At 40.3% G+C, this 12,574-nt stretch overlaps 2 protein-coding genes across 3 annotated transcripts in view; one reads left to right on the forward strand and one right to left on the reverse strand.

Moving 5' to 3' along the window:
- WWP1 (WW domain containing E3 ubiquitin protein ligase 1) overlaps positions 1-1,199 on the reverse strand; it is a 55,548-nt gene extending 54,349 nt beyond the window's left edge. For both annotated transcript variants that reach the window (XM_064154552.1, XM_064154550.1), the window contains exon 1: positions 1,113-1,199. The gene's annotated coding sequence lies outside the window, so the exon portion shown is untranslated. The remainder of the gene's footprint in view (positions 1-1,112) is intronic.
- LOC135181399 (uncharacterized) lies at positions 419-5,438 on the forward strand. Its single transcript, XM_064154562.1, has 2 exons — positions 419-591; positions 694-5,438. The coding sequence occupies exons 1-2, from the start codon at positions 501-503 to the stop codon at positions 1,542-1,544; spliced, it is 942 nt and encodes a 313-aa protein (XP_064010632.1). The 5' UTR covers positions 419-500; the 3' UTR covers positions 1,545-5,438.
- Positions 5,439-12,574: the final 7,136 nt, after the last annotated feature.

The raw sequence follows: 12,574 nt of genomic DNA on the forward strand, positions 1-12,574 counted from the left end.
GTACACTTTAAACAGTTATAGATGTGAAGGCAGAGCTTAGAACACTCTAGCCAAACTGGGGTGAGAATTGGTCTTGTTCCAAACGTAAGACAACTACAAATAAAACCAATAAACACACCGAGTTGTAACATTTTGCCACAACAGAAACAAAGGTAAGTCAAATAAATAGGTCTTTTGAGGTCTTGAACTGATACAGTGCGCTCAGTAAAACACACATGAAAGGACCCAGACAGACCACCAGACACTATAACTTGAGCAGCAACCGTAAGGACTTCCCACTCCCCTGTGCCCCCTCCTCTTGAGAGCAGGCACACTGCTGGTACTGTGAGGGGTGACAGTAGCTCATTGTAGAAGAGAAACGGCTCTTCCCCTCCTCCCTCCCCACTTTCACCAGAGGAAGGTGAACTGAAACGTAACAATATCCTTCTCCTCTGCTTTCACCTAGCAGATAAGCAGTCAAGGGCCGGTCGTGGAACTGCCTGCCTGACTCCCAGACACTAATGCCTCTCGCAATCGACTCGGCGCCGACACAGGTCAGGACTCAGCCCTCAGTCACCCTCACTCGAAAGGCCGTAGACAGGAATAAACAAGGTTATTCGCCTGATACTGGACACCGGTGACACTTCTCCTCGGCCTCCCCCCCTACCCCACATCTCCACAAGCTCACCCAAGCACCCACCCTCCCTCTGCCAGGTGTGAGTCCAGAGGCCCTCGGCCCCGTCCAGGCATGGGCCAGAGCGGGAGGTGGAACGACAGCAATCATTCAGACAACAAACGGGGCATCCAAGGGGATAAGCAACCCTCCTCCTCCTCCACCCGGCTCCAGCAGAACCCGACAGGGGCAACGAGATGAACTGCTTGAGGGACCGAGACCTTACCACAGATCCCTTCGCCATTTTAGCCCCCACGCCCATTCCCTTCCTCCCCGCCCCTCAGTGACAGGGGAAGCTCGCACCCGGTTCAGAGCTCACCCCCGTCTTGCCTTCATCGCCCCCTTTTCCTTAAAGCCAGTCGGCTGCAAAGAGGCAGAAAAACGGCAGCCGTTTTTCTCCTCAGGCCGAGACAGACCGCAAAGCGAAACGGCTGCGGCAGCGCCTGTTTTGTTTCCTTACCGTGACTCGCAGCCTCACAGCTGCTGCCGCCTCCTTCTCCTTCCTCCCACCTTTTTCTTCTTCTTTTTCTCCGCCGCGGCGGCTCCTCACCCCTCCGCGCCGCGCTCCGCTGGTGCTGTAGCCGCCGCCGCGCAGAATGATGCCATCTCACAGCAGCATCGGCAGCTTCTGCACAACACCCCTCCCGCCGCCGCCGCCCCTGCTCCGTCCGCTCCCAAACACGACGACTCGCAGCCCCGACGCTCGAACCAACCGCCTGTGCGCGCCTCAGCCACGGCGAACAGGAACTTGTGGAACTGCCGCTGCTTTCCCCGACCCCGCCGCCGCCCGGGCGGGAGGGCCCCGTCGGCACCGAGCCGTGCGCAGCGGCAGTGGGAGGGAAGAACAGAGCCTGAACCGAGGCTCTTCAAAGGGGACAGGGCTTATTCCTAGTGCCTGCCCCGGGCTGAACCAACTTGTGCGCTGTGGCGGGGAGAGGAGTCGAGTGGACTGCATCAACCCGCTCCGGCAGCAGGGTAGAAAGGGCCGGGCCCCAGTGCTGAGGTGCTGTCGGCGGGGTGAGCGTGCAGGGGCAGGATAAGAAAGGCTTTTGTGAGTCACGGCCCCCCCGAGAAAGCCCTGCTGCGGCGGCACCGACAGCCGGCACACCCCGCGTGCTGTGCAAACGATAAAGGCCGGGGAGGTGTCTTCGCCGCTCGCCTCCCTCAGGGTCTGGGCAGGCAGGGCGGGATTTTGTTCCCTGCCGGGAAGCTGCGCCGCGGCCGTGACAATCTCCCCATTTCGGAACCAGCGGGATCCGCCCGGTCCTCTTTTTATGCCGTCTGATCTCCCTCACGAGGGATCAGACCCTCTCGTACTGAGAAATGCGGTGGCTGTGGGGAGAGACAGCTGCTCGCAGCCCACGGCGGTAGCGGAGCCACGGACAGGGACGGCGGTCCAGTTTACCTTCGATACTTTGAGTAGCGTTCCCGTCATGGGCAAGGGGCCGGTTGTCCTTAACCACTACTAAAAAAGGCACACGCGTTCCGAACAGACTTACAAACCTAGAAGTGCTTTAGCGCCCAAACGTGGGGATTAAGTTCTGGGTTAATAAAGCTCTAGCCTCTTCCCGTACAACATTGTGCTCTGAAGGCAGCAGCAGCAGCTCTCCAGCATGAGCAAGGCCTTTGAGCGGCCGTGGTAGAAAGCCCAGCGCCACTGTTAATAGAGAGGAACAAAAGCTTACAGTATAAGACCCTGAAGCAACTTCCAGCAAAGTCTGGTATTTTGTTGTTCTTAAAAAATGGCACAAGGGCCAGCAATCTGGTTGGGGCATGTAAGTTCCTTCAGGAAACAACTGGGAGGCTTCTATAAGTGCTGCTTTTCAACCTATTCATTCTTCATAGAAAATCTATAGGAAAACCACAAAGTTTGGAAAGAAACGGTATGTACAGCTCAACTTTAGAAGAGCTTAGTCTAAGATACTTTAATAGGAAAACCAAACTTCATCGCTGATAATACAAGAGTCTGAAAACGCTGATAGTTTATTTACTGGTAGCAATTGTAACAGAGCACCTGAACTGTACACTCGCAAAGTCCATCCTGGACAGTTAAGAGTAGCTACCGAATGAATCCGTTTGCAGAATTCAAGAGTGACTATTTACGGCAACTAAAGCTTGCATTCAAAGAGAACTGCTGTCCTCCTTTTGTGCTGAGATTGTCCCAGATGAGGTACTTACTCCAAGAGACTACTTTTACAGTTCTTTGGTAGCACTTAAAAAGTCTACTGGTAAGCTCCATTTATTTTTCCATCTTGCTTATTCGTTTAGAGTTTTTTTTCTAATGTAAAATGATCTACTTGAAATCTAGAGTTAAAAAATACTGGTACCTTTAGGTAGGAACACTTTTTAATGGGGAAAAAAAGATATACTTAAGAACTTTCCACTGGATGCAACATTAGATTCCCAGAAGCAAAGGGTGGGTGAAGGTGTGAATGGCAATATTTTTGTTTCCTTTCATTGTAAGCTGTTAATTTTTCTGCTCCCAGGCTTTGCTTGTTACTAATATCAGTAATCTGATACTCATGTGAAAATTACGAGCATTATTTCTTGTATGTGCAAAATTGCTAAGTGCTTCTTTCTTGCCTTATGAAGTATGAAAAGTGTGTAGCTACTTGAAACAATACTCTATACAAAGTTATGGGCTTCTCTGGCTTGCTTCCTCCCTGTTTCAAAACAAGCTTTGTCATACATTTGTCTCACCCTGGGGAACAGTGACATTCCAAGTATTATTCCCTCTAAAAAGCCATTTGATACACTTAAAAATGCAAACTGTCACAAGTTCAACTTTCAATGTCTTATAAAACCTCAAGATTCTTGTTTTTGGTTTTTGGTGTGGTTTTTTTTTTTCCAGCTACTTTTATATGTTTATTTATTACCTCCTCTTATAACAGTTAGGAGCCATACACTGAAAACTTGCTGAAAACATTTAAGTTATACTTAAGGGCTATACTTGCTTGCTATCTGAAAAAGTACATACACAGTTTTCTTCATTCTGTAGAAAGCCAGTTTTATTTTTTCTACTGTGCTGTGGCCAGTAAAGATTATAGAATCTATTTTACAGCACTGATGGCTAGGAGGTTTGGTTGCCTTATTACTTCATAGCTTTGCTCTTTAGAGAGTTGAAATACACTGTTCATCTCAGGCAGGATCTCACAAGACAGTAAACTTACCAAAACAAATTAAGCAAAGATGAAACTTTGAAAGAGTCTCCATGAACATTTATTTTAAATAAACATAGAAATAGCTTCTGCACACAATATTGACAAGATAGTAATTTATGACTGTCATTATTTAACCCCAGCCAGCAACCAAGTCCCACACAACCTGTCAGTCATTCCCCTCTGATTGGATAGGGGAGAGAATCGAAAGGGTGAAAGTGAGAAAGCAATTTAATAGGTAAAGCAAAAGCCACACAAGAGCAAGCAAAACAAGGAATTCATTCGCTGCTTCCCATCAGCAGGCAGGTGTTCTGCCATATCCAGGAGAGCAGGACTCCATCATGCATAACAGTTGGGAAGGTCAATGTCATCTCTCTAAATGTCCCTTCTTTCCTTCTTTTTCCCACAGCTTTATAAGCTGAGCATAACATTATATGGTGTGGAATATGGTGGTCAGTTGAGGTCAGCTCTTTCGGCTGTGTCATCTCCCAGGCTGTTGTGCACCCCCAGCCTACTCACTTGTAGGATGTGAAAAGTAGAAAAGGCCTTGACTTTTTAGAGTACTGCTCAGCAGTAACTAAAACATTTTAGCATTGTTTGCACTGAAAAAATCTAGCACAAATCCAAAATATACTTCCATACCAGCTACTATCTCAGCCAAAACCAGTGCAATGAACTTATCAAAAGTTTTTTTTATGGCATCTCCTTTGGTGTATTTCTGATGCTTTTCCTTGCAAAAATTTGGAGAACTCAGAATAGATTACATGCAGCTGGTTAGGTTGGTTGTTTCTTCAGCCTTGCTCCTTGAACTATGAAAATTCCCAAAAGCAGCATCTAATAAGAGTAGAAGGGAAGATTTTTCTGATGATTCTAGTTGTTTTTTACATGGGGTCTTATCACTACAACTCTCCTGCAGAGCAGGAGATCTTTTGGACGATGTCTTTGGAACATAATTAGAAGAGCATTTAGGTACCTGATATGTGGCTTAGGTAGAATTTTAATCCTGCCTTCGAGTGTGCAAGCCACAAAACCCTGTAGATGTAGTCACGCAGGTCTGCCAGTGGATAGACTCAATGCCCATGAGCATGTGCAATTGGGCATCTGATGTCTTCACTGCATCAGCAGATTTGCTGCTTGACATTGACCTGTTATGTTCAGGGTCCAAACAGTGGAAAGTATATCACCTGAAGTCGGTGGAGGAGTGGATCAGAGGAGGTACCATTAATGGTATATCTGGTACACAAAAGATGTGAAATCAACACAAAGTACAGAAGCGGGAAGGAAAGAAGCAAAAGGAAACATGTTAGCAGTGGTCACCATGCCCGCAGTGTCGACCTTGGGACCTAGAAAACCTGTCTTCTGTGGTCTTCTTAGGTCCGGGCTATCTCTTGTCTCAAGATCACTATGATCAACAAGTGCTGTCTGATGTAGGATCAGAATTATCTCTCCTGTCAGCTCTCTGCAGATTTACAAAGCACACTGGAGTAGTGCAAGAGAGTAGTGATGGACAACACAGCAATTGAAGGTCATGGCTACAAGAGCTGGAAAGTTTTAATTTCTAGTCCTTCTTCCCAGCAATGTCCAGACATTTTAACAAATGTCTTTTCAATGCACAATATTGGCTCCTGTTCCAGAACAATAAACACTGACTATAACAACTGAACTTCTGTACTGCTGGCATTCAGTCAGAGTCTTCTCACATTTCTCTCCCTGATTCCTTGATTACCATGTTCTGAAAGCAGACCAAGTATAGTTATGTTTTATTTGTATCCATGTGTATGTTTGTGTCTATAAAAGTATGCCTTTAATATATATTCACATTACAAAATATTTATACAGCAGGTAAGGGACAGAGGGTTATCCTTGTCATGGTACCTGGGCTTTTGATATTATGCTTAAAGCATAATCCTACTTTATTCTTTTTTTTACTGCATATAATTAAGTTCTCTGAATGTACAATGAATAAGGAACTTGAGTACTGCACCTTCCAGTTATTTATTGTCTCATACTTCTTCCCATCTCTCAGAGGTAAACATATGTTGCTTCTTGTTTAAGATATGAGATATGGATTCTGTGATTATGTATGCAATATTTGACACAATACTGTTCTACTCCATAATCTGAGGGGGTTTTGCATATGTAACAGTGTACATAATAGATAATAGTAATTGCCTTGGGTACACTTAATTAAACTTGATGCCTAGAAATAATTTGCTGTCTAATTGAATCAAAATTACTGGGTGTTTTAAACAGCTTTGTGGAGAAATTACAAAATAACAAGTAACAAAGACCTTGAATGCAGTTAGCAGAAATCTGTAAAGCTGCTTGTCTCTGGTTTTAGGCAATAATAGCTTCTTTAGCTATGAAATTTGATTTAGAAGAAGAATCTGTTTTCCTGCATTTTTTTCCTCGAACAGAAACATGTTAATTCAAAATTTGTAACTTTAAAGGATGAGTGAATTATTAAGAAGGGTAAAAGCAATTGATTTTTTCCCTATAGTTCCATAAAATGTATCTTCCTGTGTATAGACATCTTCCAGAATTACTCTGTGTTTTGAGAATACAATTATTTCAATACCTTGACATGGTTATCTTTTCAGATCTGTTATTCATCACTGAAGCATGGGTGAATCAGCAATGTATTTATTACTCTTTCATGTAAGAGTGGAAGTTTGTGTGCTGAAACCCAAAAATCTATGAAAACAACTTGTCAAAGTGTTGTTTCTGGTGTGTTTCTCTTATCAGCACAGGATGCAAGACTTACTTTGTAAAAATAACCTCACAAACTAACATCTTGTCTACTGTTGTAATGAGCACTAACATTTGTTTAAAGTCTGGTGCTGCAAGGTATTCTCTAGACTCATAAAGCTCAGATTTTATGTGAATGTAGTGGAATGCATTTGAAAGGCAGACAAAGCACACAGTTATCTTTTTATCACTGTTTTCGCACTGACAGTAGCATGAAAAATGTTAATATAAATTCACTTCTCTCTTGAAATTGTAGCAGGTAAATGTTGAGCTACTGCTTGACATCTGCTTCATAGAGGATTACTGTTTTGCAGCATGCTTCTATGTCTGGATCAGGAGCAGGGCTGAGATAGGATGAGGTTGGAAGCAGATAAGTAGGTTGGGTTTGGCTTAGATGTCTAAGGACACAGAAACAAGTAATGGAGAATAAAGCACTCAGGTCTAGCAAACAAGAGTAAGTGGTAATGAGCAGAAGAGTGTGGGAGCATAGCAGTTCAGTTTGGGGCTGGAGTAAGAAAAAGAATATGATTGCGTAGAAAGTGTGAAGTAAGGGATGAGCATCTAAATAAGGAGAGGGGAATGATACATTTTGTTCTTTTCATACTTCAGAAGCAAGATTTTGGTATTTGCTTTTTGGGTGTTTTTTTTTCTCTCCAATAAATGGACAATGGGTTTTGGAAAAGAAAATCAAAGCATGGCAAATTATTCTAGTCTCACTTCCTATGGAAGTGAGATACATGTTTACTGAGTGTGAGTTCAATGGCTGAATTACCTCTACACCTCCAGAACTTTAAGTTCAGAGTCCAACTTCAAACATGCCTTACACAGACTGATAAATTCTTACAAATTTGGAGAAAATGGATGGCAGACTATAGTAGAAAACTTCTGTAAACGTCTCCTGGAAGGGCTACAGACTAAGAAAAAGCTGCATCATTAAATTGCACACTATTAACCACCGGAGAATGGGGAGCAGGGACAGAGTAAACAATAAGCCAGCCAGCCCTTATAAACGCCTGCCATAAGAGTTTGCATTCTTAAGCACCAAAGTCAATCAGCCATGAAAAACAAATCTTTAAGAGTCCAAGCTTCATTAGTTCCAGTACTCATTGAGTAATGTGATTTAATTGCAACACCACCTAAAGCAATGCAATGCAACCCATAGTCTGTGGATAATTGATGGTCAGTAAAATATCCAAAGAGAGCTCAAAAAGCAAATCAAATCCAGATTTGGATTTGGGGGAGCTCTCCCATATATGCAAGCAAAATGGAAGTGAAAAATGAAAATCAGGACAAATTTTTAAACTTTATTGTTATTGGTCTCTAAAAGAAAGCCTTTGTGACTACTTTGGCACAGCAGTCAGAGAGGATCTCAAAGTTTGTTTTTCTCCCAGAGGTTAAGTGTTCCTTCAATTTAAAAATGTTGAGAAATGTAGTAGTTTAGAGACCAGAATCAGGATTTTGAATGTTGGAAGAGACCATATACCCTTTTTCCTTTATTGTCCTATTTAAGTAATGTAACTGAAAATGCTCAGGTGGATGCAATTTGTGTTAATCCTTCATGAGAACATGGCCTAAGTCAACCAGTCAGCCATCAGTTTGAGATTCAAGTTACTCTTGAATTTTCTTGATCCTTCTCTCCGCGTGAATTAGAAAAACTAAAATATCTGCATCTTCCATTTCACATTTTCTGAGACTTATTTATCTATTTTTCCTCTTAACATTACAGTGGTTGCTATGATGTTTACAATTATAAAAGAGCTGAGATCTCTCTTGCTTTAATGTTCATATTGCATCTCAGTGCAGAACTCTTGCCGTGACTCTTTTATCTGAGGAAAACCAAAGGCCTTGAACCTCACCTTTCTCCTTACATGTCTTTCTGACCTTTCTTAGATTCTTACCTGCAAGTGTTTTTTTGTTTATTTTGTCTTGGCAAACCCTCTCTTTTTCTCCTGAGCTCTAGATAAGAATTAGACCATAGTACTGTATGTATAACAGTAAATCAGACTTGGAGATCCATGCATGTGTTTTAACCACTAGTGAAAGTCTCCCTCCCCTGTTCCAACTCCCATCCCAAGGATTTACAGTATAGTACTCATTTCTTTATGTGTAATTTTGACATTTAATGTAAGTTAAAGTCATTTCCATTTCGAGGCAATGCACATCCTTGGCAGAACATAGTAATGTTGGTAACTAGCTCCTTCTATGTCTATTTAAACTGTTAAATAGACTAAAGAATCTTTAACTTTGCCGCTTTTGACTTTATTATTCTCTGGTTCAATGCAGCTACAAAATACTGTCCCCAGATTGTTATTAAAGTTTTACTAACAACTTGCACACAATGTGTATTTTTAAGTGAGATATAAAATTTATACTTATGTAAACTTAATTTGCTATTTAAAAGCTTCTAGGCACAAAAGGGAGCAGTAATACTTTTTAATTGTTATTTATAAAACTAGTTTTTTTTCTTAGAACTTATGTAGGAGTGTTTGGACCAATTAAATATTCATACAGAACACTTCCATGTTCACTGTAGAAATCAGTATACTGCTGCTCTTTAAAAGCATTTAAAAATGTATTGCAATTTTTCTTCCACATTCTGCATATTCAGTTTAACATGTAAATTTTTTAGCGTGAATCTGATTGAATGACAAAAGACATGTTTGAAAGAGAACTGCTTTTCTGCTCTCTCTTGTCTTCTGCATCTTCCTCAATGGCCTGTGTTACTAACACAGTCACAAAAATGCTGGCAAGTAAATTAGTGGAGTTTAAGTCCTGTTTCCTGCTGTAGTCTCGGTTGTTTGCACTACAGTGGAGAGAACTGAGCTTCTACTGTACGTGATTTTAGTTCAGAAAATACAGATTTTTCCATAGCTCTTTTTATGCTGTAAGACTTTGAAGAAGAGTCTTAGTTCAGAATTTTCAATGCAAAGGTACGTGGAAGATACATGTAGGAGATAAAGTCAAATGGATTTGTTTTGTTTTCCTTTTAAAGGAGTGAGTCCTATCTTGCACGTCTCATGTGTGAACTGTAGGTATCTCCTTTGGCTCTCTACCAAGCACTGAGTGCAGTACAGAACTGATGTGAGATACTGTGCACAAAAATTCTGCTTTATGAATATGGCCTCAGGGAAGACTCCTACTTTCAGAAATAGTGCTATACATTAGCTTTCATACAGTGAGTGGTAGGTAGGAGAATAATGAAAGCAGGGCTGAGATGAGAAAGGTGATGGAAGGATTGTTTGGAATCAACAATATAACATTTGCATATATTATTACTACTATTATTACTATCATTATTTTTCCTGCTAACAATTCTAAGTGTTGCTGAGAGAGAAACAGTATGTAGCATATAGCAGTGAAACATGCACCAGCATAGTTCTTTTTAAGATGTCCTATTTGTCCTCTCTAGAATTAGAAGACAAGTACTGCCTTGGTATTCATGAAGTAATGATTACCTAAAGGAATTAGTACTTAGATGGAATTTGTTAAATTTAATAACAGTGTTACTTACAAAAATATAATCATTTTGTAACCCCAAAGACATGACTAATTTTCAATCTTTTTCCAAAAAACTTATTAGGAAAAAGATATATTGACTGATGTAACTCTTTCCAGATGGTTGATTGCTGTATTTAAGTCTGCATAATGTTCCAAAATGGTCTTCCAGCAGTATCCAGTGAGGTCTCTTGACACTTGTAGTAAAATAACAGTGTATTTAAAAATGCTGGCACATTCCAATATGTGTTATTACCTATAACATACAGGTACATAACTAGTAACATGAAAATGACAGTTAATAAGACCAAGTTCCCTAATTGCATAGCTTTTATTATGAATTAATTTTCAATCTACATTTAAGACCTGAGAGTTAACTTGAATTTTTCAAGTCTTTTATTTACCCCCTACACTCCCAAAGTGTATCGCATTAACTTTATTAAGGAACATGCCAGTCCTGTCTCATTCAGGGAAGTCACCAACCAGTTCTGTTGACTTCTCCTGGCATACACATTTTTATCTATTTTATGAAAGTAAAATTCAAAGAGAATGAGAGAAAAGTTAACAAAAATTAAACTCAGTGAAACAAGAAGGGTAAAAGATTCATGTAGCAACAAAGTGAGAACTCGGGATTTTGGAAACAGTCCTGAAGGTCCAAGGTCAGTCACTATTTGAAAGGGAAATGGCAAGAAAAGCAGAGGGAAGCGTAGATATTTCTGTGTAAGTCATATCCCTTCTAAGGCAGAGATAATCCAGAGTTATTCTGAAAGTTTTCTCTTAGCAAACAGCTCTTTAGGCTTTCTGCAGAGCTGTGGCATTCTGTTCTTGTTGAATTACATTAGCCTTCTGGTAGTAATTGAATCAGATGCTTTCCCTAAAATGTTATGCACAAGAGTGATTCACATACTTAGCCTTTGCTGTTTCCAAGGTATTGCTCTTATTTTTACAGCAGCTGCTGCCATACCAGTGGCCAAACAGCAAACACAAGACTTGGACAACAGCTAAAATGTTGTAATTACATTTTCAGTCAAACTGGATTACATTGTAACATAAATGAGAAGGCATTTTCTTTTTGAAAGCCAAGCTTTAATATTCAGGTTTAGGGAACCAGTTACAATTTTTATATATATATATATATATATATATATATATATATATATATATATGGATATTATTGTTTCACTGTAATTTTTAATATACTGAAATATGTACAAATAAATAATTAATAACAAGATTGAGCTGCAAGCAGTGCTATTTTTCATTGCAACTAACATAACTGACAAAGCTGAATAGGCTCCAATCAGAAGGCTCAAGTCAAATGATCTTTGTGAAGGAGTTTAATTTTCTTAATTGTTTGTTAGTGGAGTTCCTTCTTTGTCCCATGATGGTCAGTTATTAATATCTCTTCTGGTGTTTATCTCTGTTGGTGTTTCTGTTATTCAAGGGATGTTATTATTCATAAAATGATAACTCTTTTCTTTGTATAGGTCATAAATACTTGAGTATCTGATGTAGGAAGGAGGTAAAAATTACTTGCTATTGTTTTAAGAAGACAAAAAAGCAGTTTGGTTTTTGCTTCACAACTTAAGTTTCATGTTATCAAACAGTATTTCTGTCACAGAACAACTTTTCCATCTTAGCAGTAACTTTACTGTTGTCTGGTCTTCTTTCTCAGGTGGCATCCCTTCACTATTGAGTATTTTCTTATGTTAAGAATATAAGACCATGCCTGACTGGGTGGCAGGAGTGCACATATTTCAAAGTAATTTCAAAGTATCAAAACTCCCATTAAGTTGATGGATCACACTTCTAACAGAGGACTGATTGGTTCTTTTCTGAATATTGATATTAGTTATGTTAGGATTAATAAACTACTGTGCTACAAGTGGGGAAGTCATTGAGCTGAGTGTAAGCATCATTTTTAGCCAAGGAGTAACTATACCCAAACGCTTTTGGGCAATATGTAACTTGATCTACACTGCTGCTGATCTTGTAAATATAATCCTATTGCAGCTAGTGTTAACACTGTATGAATTAGCAGATAGCTCAGAGTCAGACACATTACTTGAGATACAATAATGTCTTCAAGCAAAATTTCTACAGAGCTGAACAGTTCAGAACTAGTATCAGAGTACTGGTCATTTTACTTTTTTCAGGTTTATGAGAGGTTTTGCTTTGTGTATTTCTGAATTTCTGATTTCACAGAGACATATTGTATAACTAATTGTCTTTCAGTGAAATCAGATCATTGTCCCCATTCTGGATGCTGTGTGACTCTGGCAGAATATGTCAGTTATTTGCTCTTTCTGTGGCTTTGAATGCTGTACGAGTAATAATCCGACTTTGTTTACTGCTATCCTTGAGTAGGTGATAGAACTCTTTTGGGAGACTTATATTTCCAAAAGTTTTTATTTGCTTTTCTTTCTGCTTATATTGTGCACTTCAAAAGTGCACAAACTGCAATGTTTTGAGAGAGATTTTAGTAATCATCATTCTCATTAATGTGCCTGGTGCTGTGCCC

The sequence above is a fragment of the Pogoniulus pusillus genome, chromosome 14 (genome assembly GCF_015220805.1).
Source record: "Pogoniulus pusillus isolate bPogPus1 chromosome 14, bPogPus1.pri, whole genome shotgun sequence".
Taxonomy (NCBI): domain Eukaryota; kingdom Metazoa; phylum Chordata; class Aves; order Piciformes; family Lybiidae; genus Pogoniulus; species Pogoniulus pusillus.

Excerpts from the sequence above, each read along its gene's own strand:
- LOC135181399 (XM_064154562.1), top strand. The coding sequence starts at position 501 with ATGCCTCTCGCAATCGACTCGGCGCCGACACAGGTCAGGACTCAGCCC. Across the intron at positions 592-693 it reads CGTAGACAGGAATAAACAAG|GTGTGAGTCCAGAGGCCCTC; the intron begins GTTATTCGCCTG and ends TCCCTCTGCCAG.